This window comes from Lingula anatina, chromosome 1 (assembly GCF_051362555.1).
Source record: "Lingula anatina isolate TDL-2025a chromosome 1, LinAna3.0, whole genome shotgun sequence".
NCBI lineage: Eukaryota > Metazoa > Brachiopoda > Lingulata > Lingulida > Lingulidae > Lingula > Lingula anatina.
Window position 1 is genome coordinate 10,352,068 of NC_141767.1, and position 17,957 is coordinate 10,370,024.

General features: G+C 35.3%; 1 protein-coding gene across 10 annotated transcripts in view; it reads left to right on the plus strand.

Moving 5' to 3' along the window:
* LOC106167349 (uncharacterized) overlaps positions 1–17,957 on the plus strand; it is a 27,109-nt gene continuing 9,152 nt past the window's right edge. For 2 of the 10 annotated variants that reach the window (XM_086999279.1, XM_086999287.1), the window contains exons 1-7: positions 1–344; positions 6,354–6,423; positions 7,081–7,139; positions 7,363–7,568; positions 11,957–17,332; positions 17,524–17,621; positions 17,773–17,931. In XM_086999279.1, coding sequence (XP_086855405.1) covers positions 7,466–7,568; positions 11,957–17,332; positions 17,524–17,621; positions 17,773–17,931 — 5,736 coding nt within the window. In that variant the 5' untranslated portion in view covers positions 1–344; positions 6,354–6,423; positions 7,081–7,139; positions 7,363–7,465. Of the gene's footprint in view, positions 345–5,675; positions 6,202–6,353; positions 6,555–7,080; positions 7,140–7,362; positions 7,569–11,956; positions 17,333–17,523; positions 17,622–17,772; positions 17,932–17,957 lie in introns of those variants that run through there. The other 8 variants (XM_086999280.1, XM_086999284.1, XM_086999283.1 and 5 more) reach the window with 8 other exon arrangements.

Here is a 17,957-nt window from a genome sequence, read left to right on the forward strand (position 1 = left end):
TCCCGCCATGTTTGATTACACATGTTTCCATGGAGTGAAAATAAGCAAAGCAACAGTTGTTTTTAATCTGTGTAGAGCTGGTATATGGTCACAGGATGAATGGGAAGCAAAACAAGGACACGATATGTGGTATACAATGGAATTACATAGTTGCTGTGTTTCACTTGGTAACATAATGTCTTAGGCCTTCACAGGATGGGGGTAGCCTGTGGGGACGATGGCAAAAGGATGTTCTGTTAATCAATTTTAAATATCAGTTCTGAAACCACGGTCGTAAATACAAGCCAGAGTAGTCATTGTGAAATGCACTGAGAAACAGTTTGCCGTTTTAGCAGAGTTAGACGGTAAGAAAAATGTGAATGATGTATTTAACTGAAACCATTTACTGCATGTGCAGGTCTAAAACTGTCAAATCTAGGCCAACTGATATAATATAGTGGTAGAGTGCATGCAGATTATTAGTACAAATACAGTGTGCGGTGTATAATTCAGTAAAATTAATTTTGTCAAGTCTAAACAGTTGCATTTCCCGGGCTGAAATTCTTGTGTGGATGCATCTCATCAGCAACATTTACTGTACAAGGGCTCTTGTGCAAAAAGAAGACTGACAAGTGAAAGGTGCACAGATCGTTTTCCTGAAAAAAAAAAAAAAAAAAAAAAACTTGTACTTTAATTATGGATTTTTATTTTTTTCTAACTAACCAATCTTTGATCCTTCTTTCCTGACACTTGCCATAACTCTCTAACAGTCTTGGAAAATTAAAAAGTTCTTAACCCATGCCTTGGACCTAAATAGAGAAGGTTCTCTATTTAGGTCCAAGCCCATGCTTAAAGCAGGTATTTCGGATATGTGCAGAAAGAAAAAGTCAAACATATGCTGCTACATGGAAGTCATATTTGAAAGCAAGATTAGCCTTTGGCAAACAGTAAATAATAAAAAAAGTAGGACAAAAACAAGTCCCCATTGTGAACCTTTCCTTCTCAAAAAAAAAAAAAAAAAAAAAAAAAAAAAAAAAAAAAAAGGCAGCTATCAGTTGCCCATGTACTTCTAGCCAAACAGATTGCAGGATACCACTTGCAGCATAGAAATGGCAATAAATCAAGCTGAAAAAATGAGAATGGTTTTTTTAAGTTGATCTCAAAAACCAATCATTTGAGGTATATTTTCTTCACTGAATAATGCCTTGGTATTCATTAGAAAATTGATGAAGTTTCAGGGCAAATTCTTTTTTCCCATAATACCATATAAATAGGTAAGATATGGTCTAATTAAGTGTGGGTTTGTCATACTCAGCAATCATGGTTCAAGCACTGAGTTTTGGGTCTGTGATTCAAAACTGTGTCAAGATGGTCGACTGGTGGCAAGGAATGTCTGGAGTTCTAAATAAGATTATTTTTGGCAAATTTTTTTTTGCTGCTTTTCCTTGTTAAAAATGATCAAGAAGTATTACTTCTCAGATAAATTCAACAAGAAGTGCTTTATCTACTTTTTAGTTCAATGGTTCAAAGGTTTTAACTAAAAAAGTTTTTAAATTAAAATTACAATTATTCCTAGGATCCATTGGTCTGAAAGGTTATTAGTTTAAAAAGTAATTCTGTTGTGCAAACAAACATGGTTGAAATAATTTCTTTTTACCTTGTCCAATAGCTATTCAGAGTAATGAGCCCCTGTTTCACAATAATCTGTTCTGTTCTGTTCAGTTCTATAGCAGGACACATGTCTAAGTTAATTCAAAATGCAAAAAAAAAAAACTTATTCGACAGGAAGGAATCCCTCCCCTTAAATTCCCCCATCTATTAAAAACATAAAATACTGTCTAAATCTACCATGTGTTGAAAGTGAAACGATAATTTTGTCTGGAATTTTGAGCAAGAATATGTATGCCAATTACCTAGCTTCCAGATTGAGATGGGTATATATAGCCTATACACCTGTATACATCACTTATGAGAATAATAAAATTGTTTATTTCAGAAAGGATTACGTCAACAATTAAAGGTCTTTGCTAATGATATAGGTTAAGGATACACTAATTACCTGTATATACATGGTTGGTTTATTGTACCACCAGCGTTAGCGCTGGCGGTACACATGGTTTCGGTCCCGTCCGGATCGTTCCGCCGGACGGCTACCGTTACCGCTTCTCCTCCTAGACGGTGAGGGCCCCCGTACCCATCTCTTGCATTTAGGTCACCTATAATCTCAACTCGTTCCACGTAAAATTTGGGCTTTGTCGGTATTGGGGTCTGGGTGTGGCACTCATTGCAATGCACCCTTGTCCAAAAATGGCAAAATTAAATGCTAATTATCTACCCTACGGAAGGGGTTATGGGAAAAATTTCTACAGACGGCTTTCCAAAAGTCATATGTGTAGATTTCAAATATGCCCTTGGCTTTGACCTTTGACATTTACTTCAAGGTCAAATGGGCCAAAATTTTCAAAAAAATAAAATTTTTTACGAAAAAAATTTTTTTTGCCCTGTTATTCAGACACCACACAGACTTAACCAATAATATTATTGGAAAGTGTTACCCTTTAGGTCATCTTTCATCTCCGTGAATTTGGGGTCAATCGGTGCATTTTCACGGGAGTAGCGGCCATAAGATGCCGAAACTGAAAACTGTCTCTAATTCAGGAACCGTTAATGCTAGAGACCCATTCTTTTTTGCATTTTGTAGAGCATGTAAAGCCCAACACTGGGGGTGGTCTCCGTTTTTTTGTATTCCAAACGGTTTTGGAGTTACGCTATCAAAAAGTACATATTGGTGGTGAAAGCAAAATGTGCAGTACGGTATAGTCAGGTGGCTATGTCCAAATTTTATCCAGAATTGTGCAATAGATGATAAAAGCATGAAACAATAGATGATAAAAGCATGAAACTTTCCACGATGAATGACCATTGGGTGTTTGTCTATTTTGGATCGGGGGGTTGACAAACACCCAATGGTCATTCATTGTGGAAAATTTCATGCTTTTATCATCTTTTGCAGAATTCTGGATAAAATTTGGACTTAGCCGCCTGACTACTTTTCACCATGAACTAAACTTTGCATATTTTGCTTCCCTTTTTTCTCCAAAACTGGCAGAGATAGGTCCATAGTTACTATTGAACTTGAATAGGAAGTCATATACTGGCAATCTAAATGTGACCTTGAAATTGACCTTTGACCTACTTTTCACCATGAACTAACCTTTGCAAATTTTGTTTCCCTTTTATCTCCAAAACTGGCAGAGATAGGTCTATAGTTACTATTGAACTTGAATAGGAAGTCATATACTGGCAATCTAAATGTGACCTTGAAATTGACCTTTGACCTACTTTTCACCATGAACTGAACTTTGCAAATTTTGCTTCTCTTTCATATCCAAAACTGGCAGAGATAGGTCCAAAGTTACTATTGAAGTTGAATAGGAAGTCATATACCGGCAATCTTAATTTGACCTTAAAATTGACCTTTGACCTACTTTTCACCATGAACTGAACTTTGCAAATTTTGCTTCCCTTTTATCTCCAAAACTGGCAGAGATAGGTCCAAAGTTACTATTGAAGTTGAATAGGAAGCCATACACTGGCAATCTTTATGTGACCTTAAAATTGACCTTTGACCTACTTTTCACCATGAACTGAACTTTGCAAATTTTGCTTCCCTTTTATCTCCCAAACTGGCAGAGATAGGTCCAAAGTTACTTTTGAAGTTGAATAGGAAGTCATATACTGGCAATCTTAATGTGACATTGACCTTTGACCTACCTTTTGATGAACTTTTGATATATTTTTTTGCATATTTTGAAAATTCTTGTTGATTGCATTTTTACAGCTTGTCAAGCAAAAGACTGGTGGTTGTGTCCCTTATTTTGTATATGTGGGGGTCTATACGAATGCGCTTGCTCCAGCTGGTGGTACAATATTTGGAGGCGGTATCGCCTCTCTGATCCTCTAGTTTGTAGTATATAATCAGATTTTAAAATTTATTTTATTTTATTTTATTTTATTATTATTTTTTTTTGGGGGGGGGAGATTTTTATGATACAGATTATATTTCATTAGATTTAAAACAGATGGACACATATCTTATACTATTGTGAGTACATGTATATATCTAAACTTGGATGTCTTTCCCTTCTTATTTATTATTTGTGAAATTTAAGAACTGCCACTTTGGGATTCCTACAGACAGTGATCAGCACCCTTGCACCCTTTCCCCTTCCATAGTACCTCTCCCCTTCCTCACACACATGCAGTCATGTAAAACAGGCATTCAAAATGCTATAAAGCAACAGTACTTTTACGTCTCCTGTGGCTCTGATTAGCTGTGTTTTTTGTGGGCTTCTGCATGTACCCTGTAACTTCATGCAATTACAGGATATTGATTGGTTCTTCATTGATCAGACAGATGCTTTACTTGGCTTGGTTCCCTAGAGGTAATGTGGAATGTGCTGATTTGGCTCAGTTTTGTCACTGGGGACATAGAGGTGTCTGTGTTGCGTATTTAGAAGGGTGGAATGGGCTACGAAATACAATGAATTCCTAGAAAATTAACAAAAGTTGATTGGAATCTCCCTGTTGTCTACTGGGAAGCTGTTCACTGGGCTCATTGTTGGATCCTTTTGCCTTATCACTTTTTATCAGATTTGCTGGGTTAATGGTGGAGTGATTAAATTGGGTGCTCTGCATTGTTTGCATGTCGTCACCACACTTTACAGTGACTGTAATCAGCACTATACAGAAGTTAAAGCAAACCAGTATTTGGAAATATGGTGTTTTTTTAAATTATATATTTATTTAATTTTTTTTTTTGGGGGGGGGGGGGGGGGGGGAGATCAAGATACCTGATCATGAAAAAATTTGATTGAAATGATAAATTGTGTAGTTCCTTGTGTTTATGATCAGTAGCTCCAAAGCTTATATTGCACATTTCATCAACAAGCAAAAAAAAAAAAAAAAAAAAAAGGTGGAAAAAAATAAACTACTTGACAGTAACAGTGATCAAATAGGAATAAGTAATTCTTCAATAAAAACTTAACTTAGGACATGCAATTGTTTTTGATTATTTTTAATAATAAGATGATTGCCATCAATTAATGTCACCAAAAACAATCTAAATTATAACTCACTGAAGAACCTCATCACCTGGCAACTATCTTGACACAATTTTGAATTGCATTCAACCTCTGAGGATGTGAGAAAAATTGAGCTTGAAGGTATGGGTGAAGGACTTCTTTTATTTTTCAAGGTTGTTACATAAATTTGGCAAGTCTCAAGATAGGAACAAAGGTTGGTTAATCTGAGAAAAGTACCTTTTATCCCAGAAAAATTTGTTAGGTATAAGTTTTTCACATGAAAATGTTATGCTATACATCTTTAATATTAATTTACCATTTTTTTGGTTTTCCATTTGTATATGAAGAGAGTTGGCCATCATCTAAAATGCCATTACTCTATTAGTCTAATGTGCACTTACTGTGAAGGTTTTTACTGAGAGTACTGTGAAATCCCATGTGCTTAGCACTGGTAAATCCCATCACTCCAATGGTTCATTTTTCAGAAAGAGAAAATTACATGTTAGATAAAAGTAATGAGAACAAGGGGCCATTCAGACTGGATGATCCGAGCAACTTACTGATCCTCCTACTAAATATGGCATTAGCAGCAGAGCACAATACTGCATGGTCATACATGTAGAAGTGAAGCTAGCTGAAGGAAAAACTGGACATTGACATGCTGCCAATGCAGTTGATACAAAGATTTGCCCTTTTTATGCTTGTTACTATAAATTTCTTTTATAAATCCTTCAGTTTTCTAATGGCAACTGTTCATATTGCAGCTGTTCCTTGTTGGTTTTTCTTTACCGTCCTTTGTTTCGTACATTTGGCAATAGACAAAGAACAGTGAGAACTATTGCCTTGATTTTTTCCTTTCTCCTGCTATTACAGTGTATATCCAAGAAGTCTGTGTAATGTCTTGACTATTAACCCCCATCTCAGCCAAAACCACAAGAGCTTTTTAGATCAGATATACTAAATTGCTTCACCTCAGTTTATAAATGACAGACTGTTCAGCATTGATCACCTTCGCATCATGAATGCACCAACTTGGGACAAGAGCATTATTTTCATGCAGCCAATATAGTAACTGACTTTTATCTTGTTTTCTAAATTTTACGTTTGATTGAGGTTCAGATTTTCTGTGTTTATACAGGTAACTTCAGTAGCTATAGGTGTTATTGCCTTTTAATTACGGAAGTTTCATTTATCAGATCTCACTGTGACAAGGATTTATGTATGAAAGGTTTAAATGTGACCAGAGTAAATACTAGGGTATTGATACTCTGTGTTTTATCTTTCTGATAGAGGAACAGGTCTTTTTAGACATCCCATCAGCCAAACCCATGGATTCACTGAGAATATGGCAGTTGATTGGGTTAGTATAGATTATGAGACTGTATATAAGTAGATGGTTTAGGTAACAGCAGAGTTGCATTAGACTGATGAGAACTGCCTGGGAACCTCCGGTATACTTCTGCCATATTTACAGCATACATATAGCATTGGGTGAGTGTTGATGGCATAGCACACTTGAGTTTTCTAAGGTTTCTAAAATGTAGAGTTTTTTTATGTCTCTTCCATTTTTTCCGCACAACACATTTCAGAACATACATAATAACAGGACAAATGCCATATATATAAAGAGTTTGTAATTTGACCAGTCTAAGCTGCTTTTATTTATTGCAAACCCCTCATATGTGGGGACACATTTACTACAGTGTGTATAGGTGTCCTGTTGAGGTGAAGGGAAATTGGTGAACAATTAGATATGATATATGTACCCCAGGCCATAATTATTATTGGGAAGTAATTAAATAGTGTGCAGCCTCTGCTTATTAATTTTGAATTAAAATACACTTAATCATGTCAGGTCATCAAGATATACAGGAGTATTTGTGTGCTACTAATATGTGATAAGATTGCTTTATATCAAATGCTGTAGTTTGTATGTGTGGCATTAAAAAGCTTGAATAGATGTTTGAGTAGAACATAAAAACAGCCACATGTACATACTATATATATATTTATTTAGCCAGAGGCAATCTGTGGTATGACCAACTGAACAGTCAAAGTATGCCCAGTTGTTGATATGTAAGTTATATTTTTGTCACTTCATTTTTAATTTAAACTTAATTAACACAGTAGGTGGGCAATTGAGCTTTTAACAGTTTCTGATTGCTATGTTTGATAAATGAACAGGATATTTATGTTGAAGTTCATATGCTTGAAGTGGTTTAACAGTGCAGTAAAATGCACACGAAGGTGTTTCCATATCGTGGCACGTATGACATCCATATTTTATTAATTGTTTCAGGTACAGGTGCCGTGTACACCCTGACATGGATACTATAGCACACCTTTGCTGATGAACAAGACCACTGATGACCCATCCAGACAGTGCTTCATGATAAGAAACCATGAAGTGCCCATCTTCCTCAGCTCAGATCTGTCTTTTTATACTTTGGTATACCATGCTTTGCTATGGAGACTATTTTACAAGTGCCCAGGCTGGGGATTTTGGTAAGTTGACCACTGAGGTCTGTGTGTGGATATATATAGTTTATAATAGCCCTGTGGCCAGGTGCCACAGTGTTTAGTAAATAAATATAGTCAAAAGTTCTTGTGTATAAGAAAGGCATCTGAATAAATCTTATTTTTGTTCTTTTTATGTTTTTAAATTTTATCCCCCACCACTTCACCCCATCTCTACCACCTTAATTTTCAGATTTCATTGATTTATTTTTCTTTTGGCATTCTCCCTTCCATTTTTGTAGGTACAGTATATTATATTAAGATTGACATTTTATTTGGTTGCGATGTCAAAATGAGATTGATCAAAATTGAGAGAAACGATCTTTTTAATTACATTTTCATTTAATAAGTTTGGGTTATTGGTAATGATTGATCCGTATCTTTAGCATTAGGAGTAAAATATTGCATTTGATGTTTTTGTCATAATTATGGCCTGGGTAATATTGGCTCTGAAAACATGCATTGAAACATTGGAGCAGAGCTCTAGTAAAAAGAGCAGGAAGAGTACATACAACAAAATAGTAACATACATCTTTGGAAGTGTATGTTTATATTTTTGTCTCCCAGGATGCACTGTGTAATCCATATTTAGAGTAATCCAGTTAAGAATTTCATCAGTTGTGTTATGTACTCAAGATAACTTACAATAATAAATTCTTAAAACAATAGCTATAACTCTGAGTTATTATGAATCATTATTAAATTATATTGTAGGGGGTACCATAATGTTAAGAGTTCTTACAACACCTGTAGCCAAAAGTGTATTCTGTGGCATTGAAATATTAGAGTTTATACTGTTGTTTGAAGAACAAACAATTTTTCATAGCAATTTTACAAAGCAGATACTAACACGTTATTGTTGCCTTGGGTGGTTGGTTAATTTATCATATGTAAGATTAATTGGTTGATATTTCTTATTATAGGATATCAAAATTTGCACCCTATTTTAATCCAGATGACATTTTGAATTTAAACTAATTTTTAAAATTTACTTTTATTTTGGTTTCTGGATAAGCATTTTCGGACACAAGTTATAGGTTAGCTACTTAGCTACCTTTTTTCATTTTTTTAAATCTCTTTACTTAAACATTGTTTTATCCACCTATTTTGCTGTTGCTAAAAAAAGTATAAATGAGAAAAAAAGTGCAGCAACCACTGTTATAATTAATGTCTCTGAGGTAATGAAAGGCTTGCCATACTATCATTATGACTCATAATACAATATGCATAGCATCTACTCTTTCAATGCTAGTCACATTTTATTTCTATGACCAAGAATTAATAATGTTGGTTGTGGTGATTTATCTCTGATCTTTATCTGAACACAAGTTTTGACAAGATCTTAAGATAAATTTCATGTATTTTGCCAAAAAATTATCCAGGGAAAATGAGCAGAACATCCATTTGGAGAATTTATCCTTGTAAACAGGAGACACTGGTAAACCAGCAAGTATTTTTAATACAAACATGGTCATCAACAAATGGATGATTGTTTGTTGGTTTGTCCCTGAGGCTATAGACAGTCATTTTATCTTAGTGATTATCAGATGTCCACAAATATATGTCAGTGGAATGAATTCTAGGTGCCTTAATCGGCACATATACAACCAGATAGCTGGCAGGAAAAAATTCAGCCCTTGTGTGCGTCATTCTCATCCATTGTTTAGAATATTTTCTCTTGAATAATAAGGGTGGTGGAGACATCAGTTAAACAAAGTTTATACCCATTTATCCATTTTGCAATCAGCCTTCACATACCATGTTTTGACAGGGTGTTTTCGTCCTTTGAGGAGAAAGAAGTTGAGAGGAAAGTTAACATGTTAATGACCATTAATTTGAGGAAGAGCCATAGTACTTTTGACATGCATTATTCACCCAAACTTGCTGTGTGTATGCCAAATGATTTGTGAAGTAAAAGGGTGAAATGTTTCCTCTCATAACATTTCAATTTGATCAAAGAAAAATTAAGAATTTGTTGTTTTGCGTAAAATGAATAAGGTGAAGTTGACATAAGGCACTGAGAAACAAGTATCAGAAAAACTGTCAAAATACATTAAGTATTTGTGTCACTAGTGATTTACAACAATGCCTTGTCATTATGCAAGTGCAATCGTCACAAGACATAAATTACTTTTTTTTTATAAATTTGAATTTGTAACTTGAGAACTCATGTGATTCTCTAGATCATAAGTTGTTGGGTTGCCAGGGAGGTGCTAGTTTTAAGCTTTAATTGTCCACAGTGAGGCCTATTAAAATAAAAAAGAGCACTGTGGTGCACTTGCAAAGAGGTTATAAAGGAATTTTTCTCATGGTGTTTTTAATATCATCTGGAAGTTGTTGGTCTCCCTTGGGGTTTAAAGCATGTGGGGATTTTTAAGAGGAGTTTTTGTGACATTTTTGTGTATACTTCAATCCAAAAGACACACACATACAGTTTTTTCATAAATGTTTGCATCAATCCCTTAAGTAAATCTTCTTTCAATTAATTCCATATACCTATGAATATTTGATGAACAAATGAACAATATTTTTGAAGGATGTTTTTTGTACGATGAATGATTTATGTTGAAATGTGTTCTAAATTAAATTTTAAATTGATGTTCAGTTTCCTGGACACATGCCACAGTATTTTTGATATAATATGTTGTATATCTTTCCATTTCGAGTCAGCTGATTTGAAAAAAAAATTGAGAAAACAAAACCAGAATATTTGATATATATCTAAGGCTGAAACTTTTCATGATGAAGTAACATTTTTAAAACAGACTGTGATTTTAGTTTTCATGAATATTTTAACTTATTACTGAAGATAGTGGTGCTTAATCCAGAGTCCTCCTTAGTTTTCCAAAAAGTTATTTTAATTTTATGCAAATAAAATATTTCTAAAGCTGACTGGGAAAGTGAAGTTATGATTCACCTTCCCCATGGGGGGTGAAAGGAGTACCTTGAGTGGTTGGTGAATCTTGACATTTTGTCTTTTTTGTATTTTTGAAAATAATATGTGCACTGAGTAACTACATAACTTGGCTGTCTTCACAAATATGCCCACAAGTATAGCACTGGTACTGAGCTTACTAAGAGTGTGCTTCAATTTTAGTGACATTTGATGAGCCATCCCACGCACATTAAATGGGTCTTAAATGTTATATCTGAACTAAATAAAAGGATTATGCCATTTTAATGACACTTGGTATATGATATGTTTTATATTTTTATAAAGTTGATAAATATTTTCTTTTTATTTTAAGGCTACACGAACTGTTGAAGTGTTTGTGTGATTTACTCCATGTAAATCACACAAATATTTTGGGGAGCTAGCAACAAGTGGATAAACAGAAATATTTGCACTTACTTAACTGATAACAGTAAACAAGCCCACACTTTATCAAAATATTTGCCAACTATGCCATCAGCCAATTCTTTGAGAGAGCTGTTAGAAATCTATAATTGCTAAGAAATGTCATGTTTTTACATAACGTTTCTCTTCAAATTTGAATTAAGTTGTGATTTAGACCAAGGGAAAAGTAAAGGATAAACTTCATAATGGAGTAAGAAAAAAATCAGATCAAATATATGAATAGCATTTCTGCTAGCTGTTATCTTTCTTAGTTAATGATTAGAGCATCTGAAAAAAAAACCCAATAGATGTGGCATGCATTTGTCTTACTGAACCTTTCTGTCCTCTGCATGCTATTGTTTACAAGTGGAGCATTTAAAACAATGAATTGCTGCAAGAGGTGCTTTTCATCTTTGAATATAGGATAAGCCTTCAATATTCTTGTGAAATTGCATAGACAAGGAACTTTCAAAAAAGAATCTTTGACAATTTAAAGAGCATGTGTGTAAAAATAAAGAAAATGGGTTTGTGCAAACTGAAACTGTCTGGGCGAATTGGCAGATTTGATATTTGATATCTGTTGCCACAGCAGTATTGAAGGTTGACTAGGGAGTCTAAACAATAGTCCTCAGTATGAGCTTTCATTTTTAATCAAAATTTAAAGTATTGCTTTCTAAACAGTTAGTTTTTTTTTTTCACTTGATAAATGATGCCGATTACACTCTCATGCCCTGTATTATATAGTTGTTTGTGTTATGTAATATTTTTGTCTCAAGTGTCTTTTTCATAGTCAGCAATGTTCATTTGAAAATCTTAATTTGATTTATAATCATTTGTCATGTATGTGATATACTTAAAAGATTTTCTTCAGGCCATTGCAAATTATGATACAACCTTTAGCCCAGATGCAGAATAAATTAGTTTGCAAATTGCTAAGATACAAAAAAGCAGTTTAATTTGGGCAAGAAATACATTTTCTTTCCTTTTCCCCCCTCAAAAATGTACTTAAAATAATATTTTTTTCTTATTTGTTAATTAGGACAAGTGGATGGTCCTCAACAGATGACAGAAGAAACTGGTATAACTACAGATGTGACTTCAAGTATTGAGACAGTATCAACAGGCTCAGATCAAACAGCATTCCTTGGAGGTCAAGAGATCACTCATGGATCACAGGGAGACACAACAACAGAACCACCGCCACAGACTGTTTCTGTGGAAATTGTTACCATGGATGAAAACAATAACCTGGTCATGGCAACAGAGACGGCCACACTAAAATATAATTTTACTCAGCATGGGACTGAAATAGCAGCCAGTATTGGAACCACAGAAAGAATATTTGCAGGTGCTGTGTCACAATTACAAGCTGGAACAGATGTGGCTATTTTGCAAACAAAAGGAAAAACAGTTTTTAGTACCATAGCCACTTCAGTGAATTATGGGGCTACGTCAGAGGAAATTAATACAGTGACAGAGAAAAACATTTTTCCACTGACTTCATCCTATAGTCACTCAACTGTGAATTCTGCATTTACAGCAGTTTGGTCAGAAAATGAAAATGGGAGGAATTCTGGGAAAACTCTGGGGACTCCAGGCACATTACTCCCTTCCTACTCCTCCCCAACAGCTGTGCCTTCCACTCCATGCAAAACCCAGACTGCCCCTACAAAGATAAAAAGTAATGAATCTAAAGATGGCAACATAATTAGTTTTATGGAGCAATCAATGCAGCCAGTCTTGGGAAGTCAATCTGTGGTAATTGACGTAGAACTAATGTCAGCTAACACTGACAGTGAATCAATGATTTTGTCTGATGCAACTTCAAAACATGGCAGTGATATCCAAAATTTTTTTCTGCAAGAAGGAACTCTGTCTGCACATCAATTTATGTCAGATTCTGTAATGAGAAAAAGTGATGCTTCCTTCCACTCCTCCTTAAATTCTATCCAAATCGGTGACAGTGACTTTGATGACTTCATTAATCTACTATCTACTGATTGCTGTTCTGAAACCAGTGAAGCAGTATCCACAGATATCATTACTTCCAGAAAACAAGTTTCAAGTCAAGTTGAAAAAACATTAACTGAATCAAAAATGATACCTATTTCTCTCTTTTTTTCCTCATCAGAGCTTTCTCATGTACATGTAACACAACTAGTGAGCTCTGTTTCACAGAAGAGAAATGAAAAAGTAATTTATAATTATCCAGATGGGCTTTTCATGCCACATTTTGTTCATGAGCCCGAACCAAAGGTATCGTCAGAAACATTCAGTCATGAATCTCAAGGCAGTTTGGTAGAATTTTCTGACAAATTATTGAGTAAAAGTCTTAGTGAAGTAGGGACCCACTTTTCTCTTAGTGGTCTTATGACATCATCGCATGGTGCATCAATATTTCTTGACAGGCCCAGCACATCAGAAGTTCTGAGCTCTGTCTCGGGATCATATACTGATCTGTCAGTAGAGGTTATCAAGACAACACCTGTACTATTTTCTGCAACAGAACATGTAGCCATCAGTAAGAAGACATTAGTGGAATCCACTGGTGTAACAGTTTTATCAATGTCAGAACAGTCTCAATCTAATTCGATAAGTGTGGCAACCAGAGAAATGCCCACAAACATTTCCCAAAGCTCACAAAGTGCCACTTTTAGTAAAAGGAATGTAACTTTGTTTTCTGAATATTGGAATCCCCCAGGTTTACTTAGCAGCACTGACAATAAGTTTCATGGAAGTCAAGATTTAGATGCTTTTTCCTTACACTCGATTGAAACAACCACCAGTTTTCACACATTTTCAAAATATGCAGAATTTAGTATGGATGTAAATTCTCAGATTGAAGAAAGGAAAGGAAAGAATAATGGAACATCAACCACAAGTGCTGAAACAGTAAGGGACTTTAACCAAATTTCACAGCACCTGTCTACAGCGTTTCAAGAAGAAAGTTCTGGAGGTGGAAACAAATCATTGGGAATGACCCTCAGTCCACCTGTTTCACCAGAGAGTGGTCCTAATGACTTGGGGTTGACCACAGTGGTTGACCATAACAACATGGCCACAACAGTTTACAGAAGTGCAGTTGATTATTTTCATTCACCAGTGTCTGACCCTGTGGTTTTTGGGCAGCAGACCTCCCTTCCTGTGAGACTAGATCTAGAGGAAGAAAGCCCTGAAGTAAAGCCAGCTGCCTCAGAAAGCAAATCAGCAAGTTTTAAAACATTTGCCACACCTTTCTCAACAGCAGCAATCCAGTCAGTTGTAGAAATAACGACCCATTCTGTTCATTCAGAATTGATGTCACAGGAAAATGAAGAAGGGAACAATGATTATAAAAAAACCTTAAGTATGGCTAGTGCAATAAAAGTAATGATTTCAAGTTCTGTTACACCTGATATATCCAAGCTGATATCTACTTCACTTCCTGTAACTACCAGTTCTTCAATATTACCTCATAGTTCCGACAGCATGTTGCCTCACTTGGAGGATTTCGATAAAAAATCTTCTCCAGTTTACAATCAAATAAGCAGTGCCTCAGAGTCTTATTGGTCTGTAGCAACAGTTGCTGAAAGTATTTCAAGTTTTCATACAGCAAGAGAAATTCTCCATGATGTGCCTGAAACTGATGAGTCTTCACTGATACAATCAGCACCTAAATCCTCATTATTTAAGGCTTTGTCGGGATTTGATGTGATATCTCAAAGCACTGAGAGTAGATTATCAGCAGGGCATGTTTCATTACCATCTACAATATTACCGTCATTGTCTGGTTTGGAGCAGAGTGACTTACAATCTAGTGAAACTAAAACAGGATTTCTAGACAGTCATTATACAGGTTCACTAAGAATACCAATAATGAAAGTTAGCAGCAATTTTGAAAAGGGTTCAACTGCGTCATACACACATCCAATCAGTCTTATGGAACATGATTTTTATACATTCCTAGCTTCTAGGTCACGTGCACTTAAATCAGGACAATCAACTACTGTCCAGTTGCTTGAGCCATCACATCTTGAAGCAATTGGAATCTCAACAACTGCAATGAACAACTCTGCATCTACAATTTTATTTCACAGTACTGGGATGTCTTTATTTGAGAGTGATGTGACATTGCATCATTTAAACAGTTTACATCAATCACATGTGTCTTCAAGAAATACTGCTTACTTAACTTCCACATTGGAAGGTTCAGTCAGTAGCAGTGATCTAATTTCAAGTCTTCCAATGCAAACAGTTGAAAGTGTTTCAACACAGTCTATTTTAACAGTGTCTTCAGACAGTTTCACTGAAAAATTTACATCTGTGCCTATACATTCAGCAAAATTGATAGACACTCCATCAGTAGTAAGGTCAGAAGCAGGTTCATTTCATACAGAAATTGAACATGGATCATTAACTTCCAGCTGGATACCAGACTTCCATCATGTCTCCAATACAATCTCTGATCTGGTTCTCAGCTCACTGAAATTCACTGCTTCTGAAACAATCTCAGCCCAAAGAACAGAGACTGGAAGTGAATCTATATCAGGGACACCCTATGTGCCAATTACAGAATCTGTATTTGTAAATACTAGTAAATTACCAGATGCCACTCAAACCAACACTGCACCAGTGTATTATACTACACAATTAAAATTCACAGAGGAAATGCCTCATAATATATCCATGGATACAGTAAGATATATATCCTCATCCGACAGTTTGTCAGATTTACCAGTAGAAGGGATGCATAGCAATGAAAAAAGTTCACCACTTTTAAGCAGCAGTGTTAGTGATAATTATATAGTTTCAAGTTTATCTGTTTTGCCTGGTTTTTCATCAGTGATAGGGGACAACAATGACCTGTTATCCCCTCTGAAAAGCACAAGTAGCTTTGTTCAGGAATATACCAGTAGCAGTGTTCAGCCATCTGGCTCCTTATTCTCAAATGTTCTTCCTTCTTCAACAAGTAATTTATTCGTTGGAGAAGCAGGTTCAACACCAACACTTTTTTTAAGCAGTGGTTCAGTTTTGTTGACAACATGGCCAGCAGACATTGTACATCAGTCAACATTGGAAGATTCCACACAGGAAATTGAATCAATTCCAAATGCATCCATCACAAAATCAGCTGTGATATCTATGGAAATTAGCCAATATTTTAATAATTTAACAAAAGTTGACTTGCCTTTAAGTGGTAGCAAAGTAGAAAGTTTAGACAATTCAGTGCCTTTCCTGTCAGATATCACTTCATCATCATCACTACTGTTTTCATCATCATCATCATCATCGATATACAACATTTTGTTCACTGGCACAATTGCTGATGGCAGAAGTTCATCTGATTCTCATGTCAGTAGTATTTCTGTGTTAGACATAATTAGTGCTCCTAGTATGTCAACTGATTTAGAACCAGCACAAAGTGATGGGCTGAGAGATGCTTCTGTTAATGCAAATTCTAATGAAAACACATTAATTCATACTAGTAGTGTGTTGAAGTATGTCACAACTTCCATAGTTTCAAGTAATGAATTGTCATCAGAAGCTGTGTCAGTTGCATTGTCCAGGGGTAATGAGTTAAATTATAGTTCATTGCATCATTATTCTAGTAGTATGTTAAGTGATGTCAGTTCAACAACTTCACAAAGTGCTTCACTAAATACCTCATCTAATGCTTCAATTTTTGGGGTTACTTTAGATGACCTGTCTACTTCCTCAGCAAGTGAAGTAATCACAGTTTTTGGAAGTAGTTATGTAAGTCCAGTTATTCCCCCTAGAAAGCCATCTGAAGTCAGTGTTATTTCTCCAGTTATTTCATCTGAAAATTTAGGCCATTCAGAGATAATGTCTGTTACCTCAGTATTTGATTTTAGTTCAGAATCTTCTATGAATTCTGTACTTGATAGTGTGAAACAGGGCACCTCTTTCAGCCCATTGGCACCCTCTAAAGAAGAATTATATGATCTCAGTTCATCTTTGAATTTAATTGATGGGGCAGAAATATCAAAAGGGGTTGTTTTGCCTTCTGCATCGGATTTTACTATTTATCTAACATCCTCAGAGCAGTATAGCCCAACTTTATTAGTGGATGTGTTCGGTTACTTTGCTACTGTGATCTCATCTTCATCAACGGCAGAGGTGTTTGAATCAACCTCAGTTTTGACACAGAGAATCTCTTTGTCAGCAACTTTGATAAGTGCAGAAATCTTAGGAGGAACATTGGCAACACTTGAAGCGCCTGAATCATCAGCAACAGGAACATCCCTTACAACAGTTTCTGCAATACCCAATACAGGATCTCCATCAACAACACCACCTGCAGTGATAGTCACTATGTCCCCAGAGGCAGAGGAGAACCGCATGGTTCTTACACTGCATATCCCATTCACAGAGATGGTTTTAGAAGGGGAAAAATTGATAAGGGAAATTGAGAAAGGTACCTTTGTTATTTTTGAAGTAATTTAGTATGATTGATCAATTTTTTATTTCTGTGTTCTTTTTTATTTTTAAACAATTGAGGCTAGAAATGACAAGGAAATTACTACAAACTTTTAATTGATTCATGAGTTAGACTGTCTATCAGTATAATACTAATATGCTGAGTATCTGAACGTTTTTTCTGACTAGGACTTGTGATAAGCTATCACCTAGCAGTGAAGAAAGTAAATCATAGCCGAAGCAAACGACAGGCTGGTCCAGGGACTTCGCAGGATGTAGAAGTTCATGTAAGAACTCTTTTTTTATTGCTTTTGTTATAAAAATAAAAATAAGTGGTAGATTATTTTTCTTTCTTACATTATATTTAAGAAAATGGGAGCATTAATGAATTATACTTGTTTTCACCCTAATCTTTGAACTTTTTTCGTTTGATTTTAGATAACAGAAGTAAAGAATGCCACCAACAGTAATTATAACGATCTTGTAGATGTTATATTCTACATGACAAAGAATGGCAGTGTCATGAAATCAGACCACATAGAGAAGACATTTAACAAACTGAGCAACTCTGAATTGAGTCTCAAAGTTGGATATGCAGTGAGTGCTTCATTTTCTTTGAATAT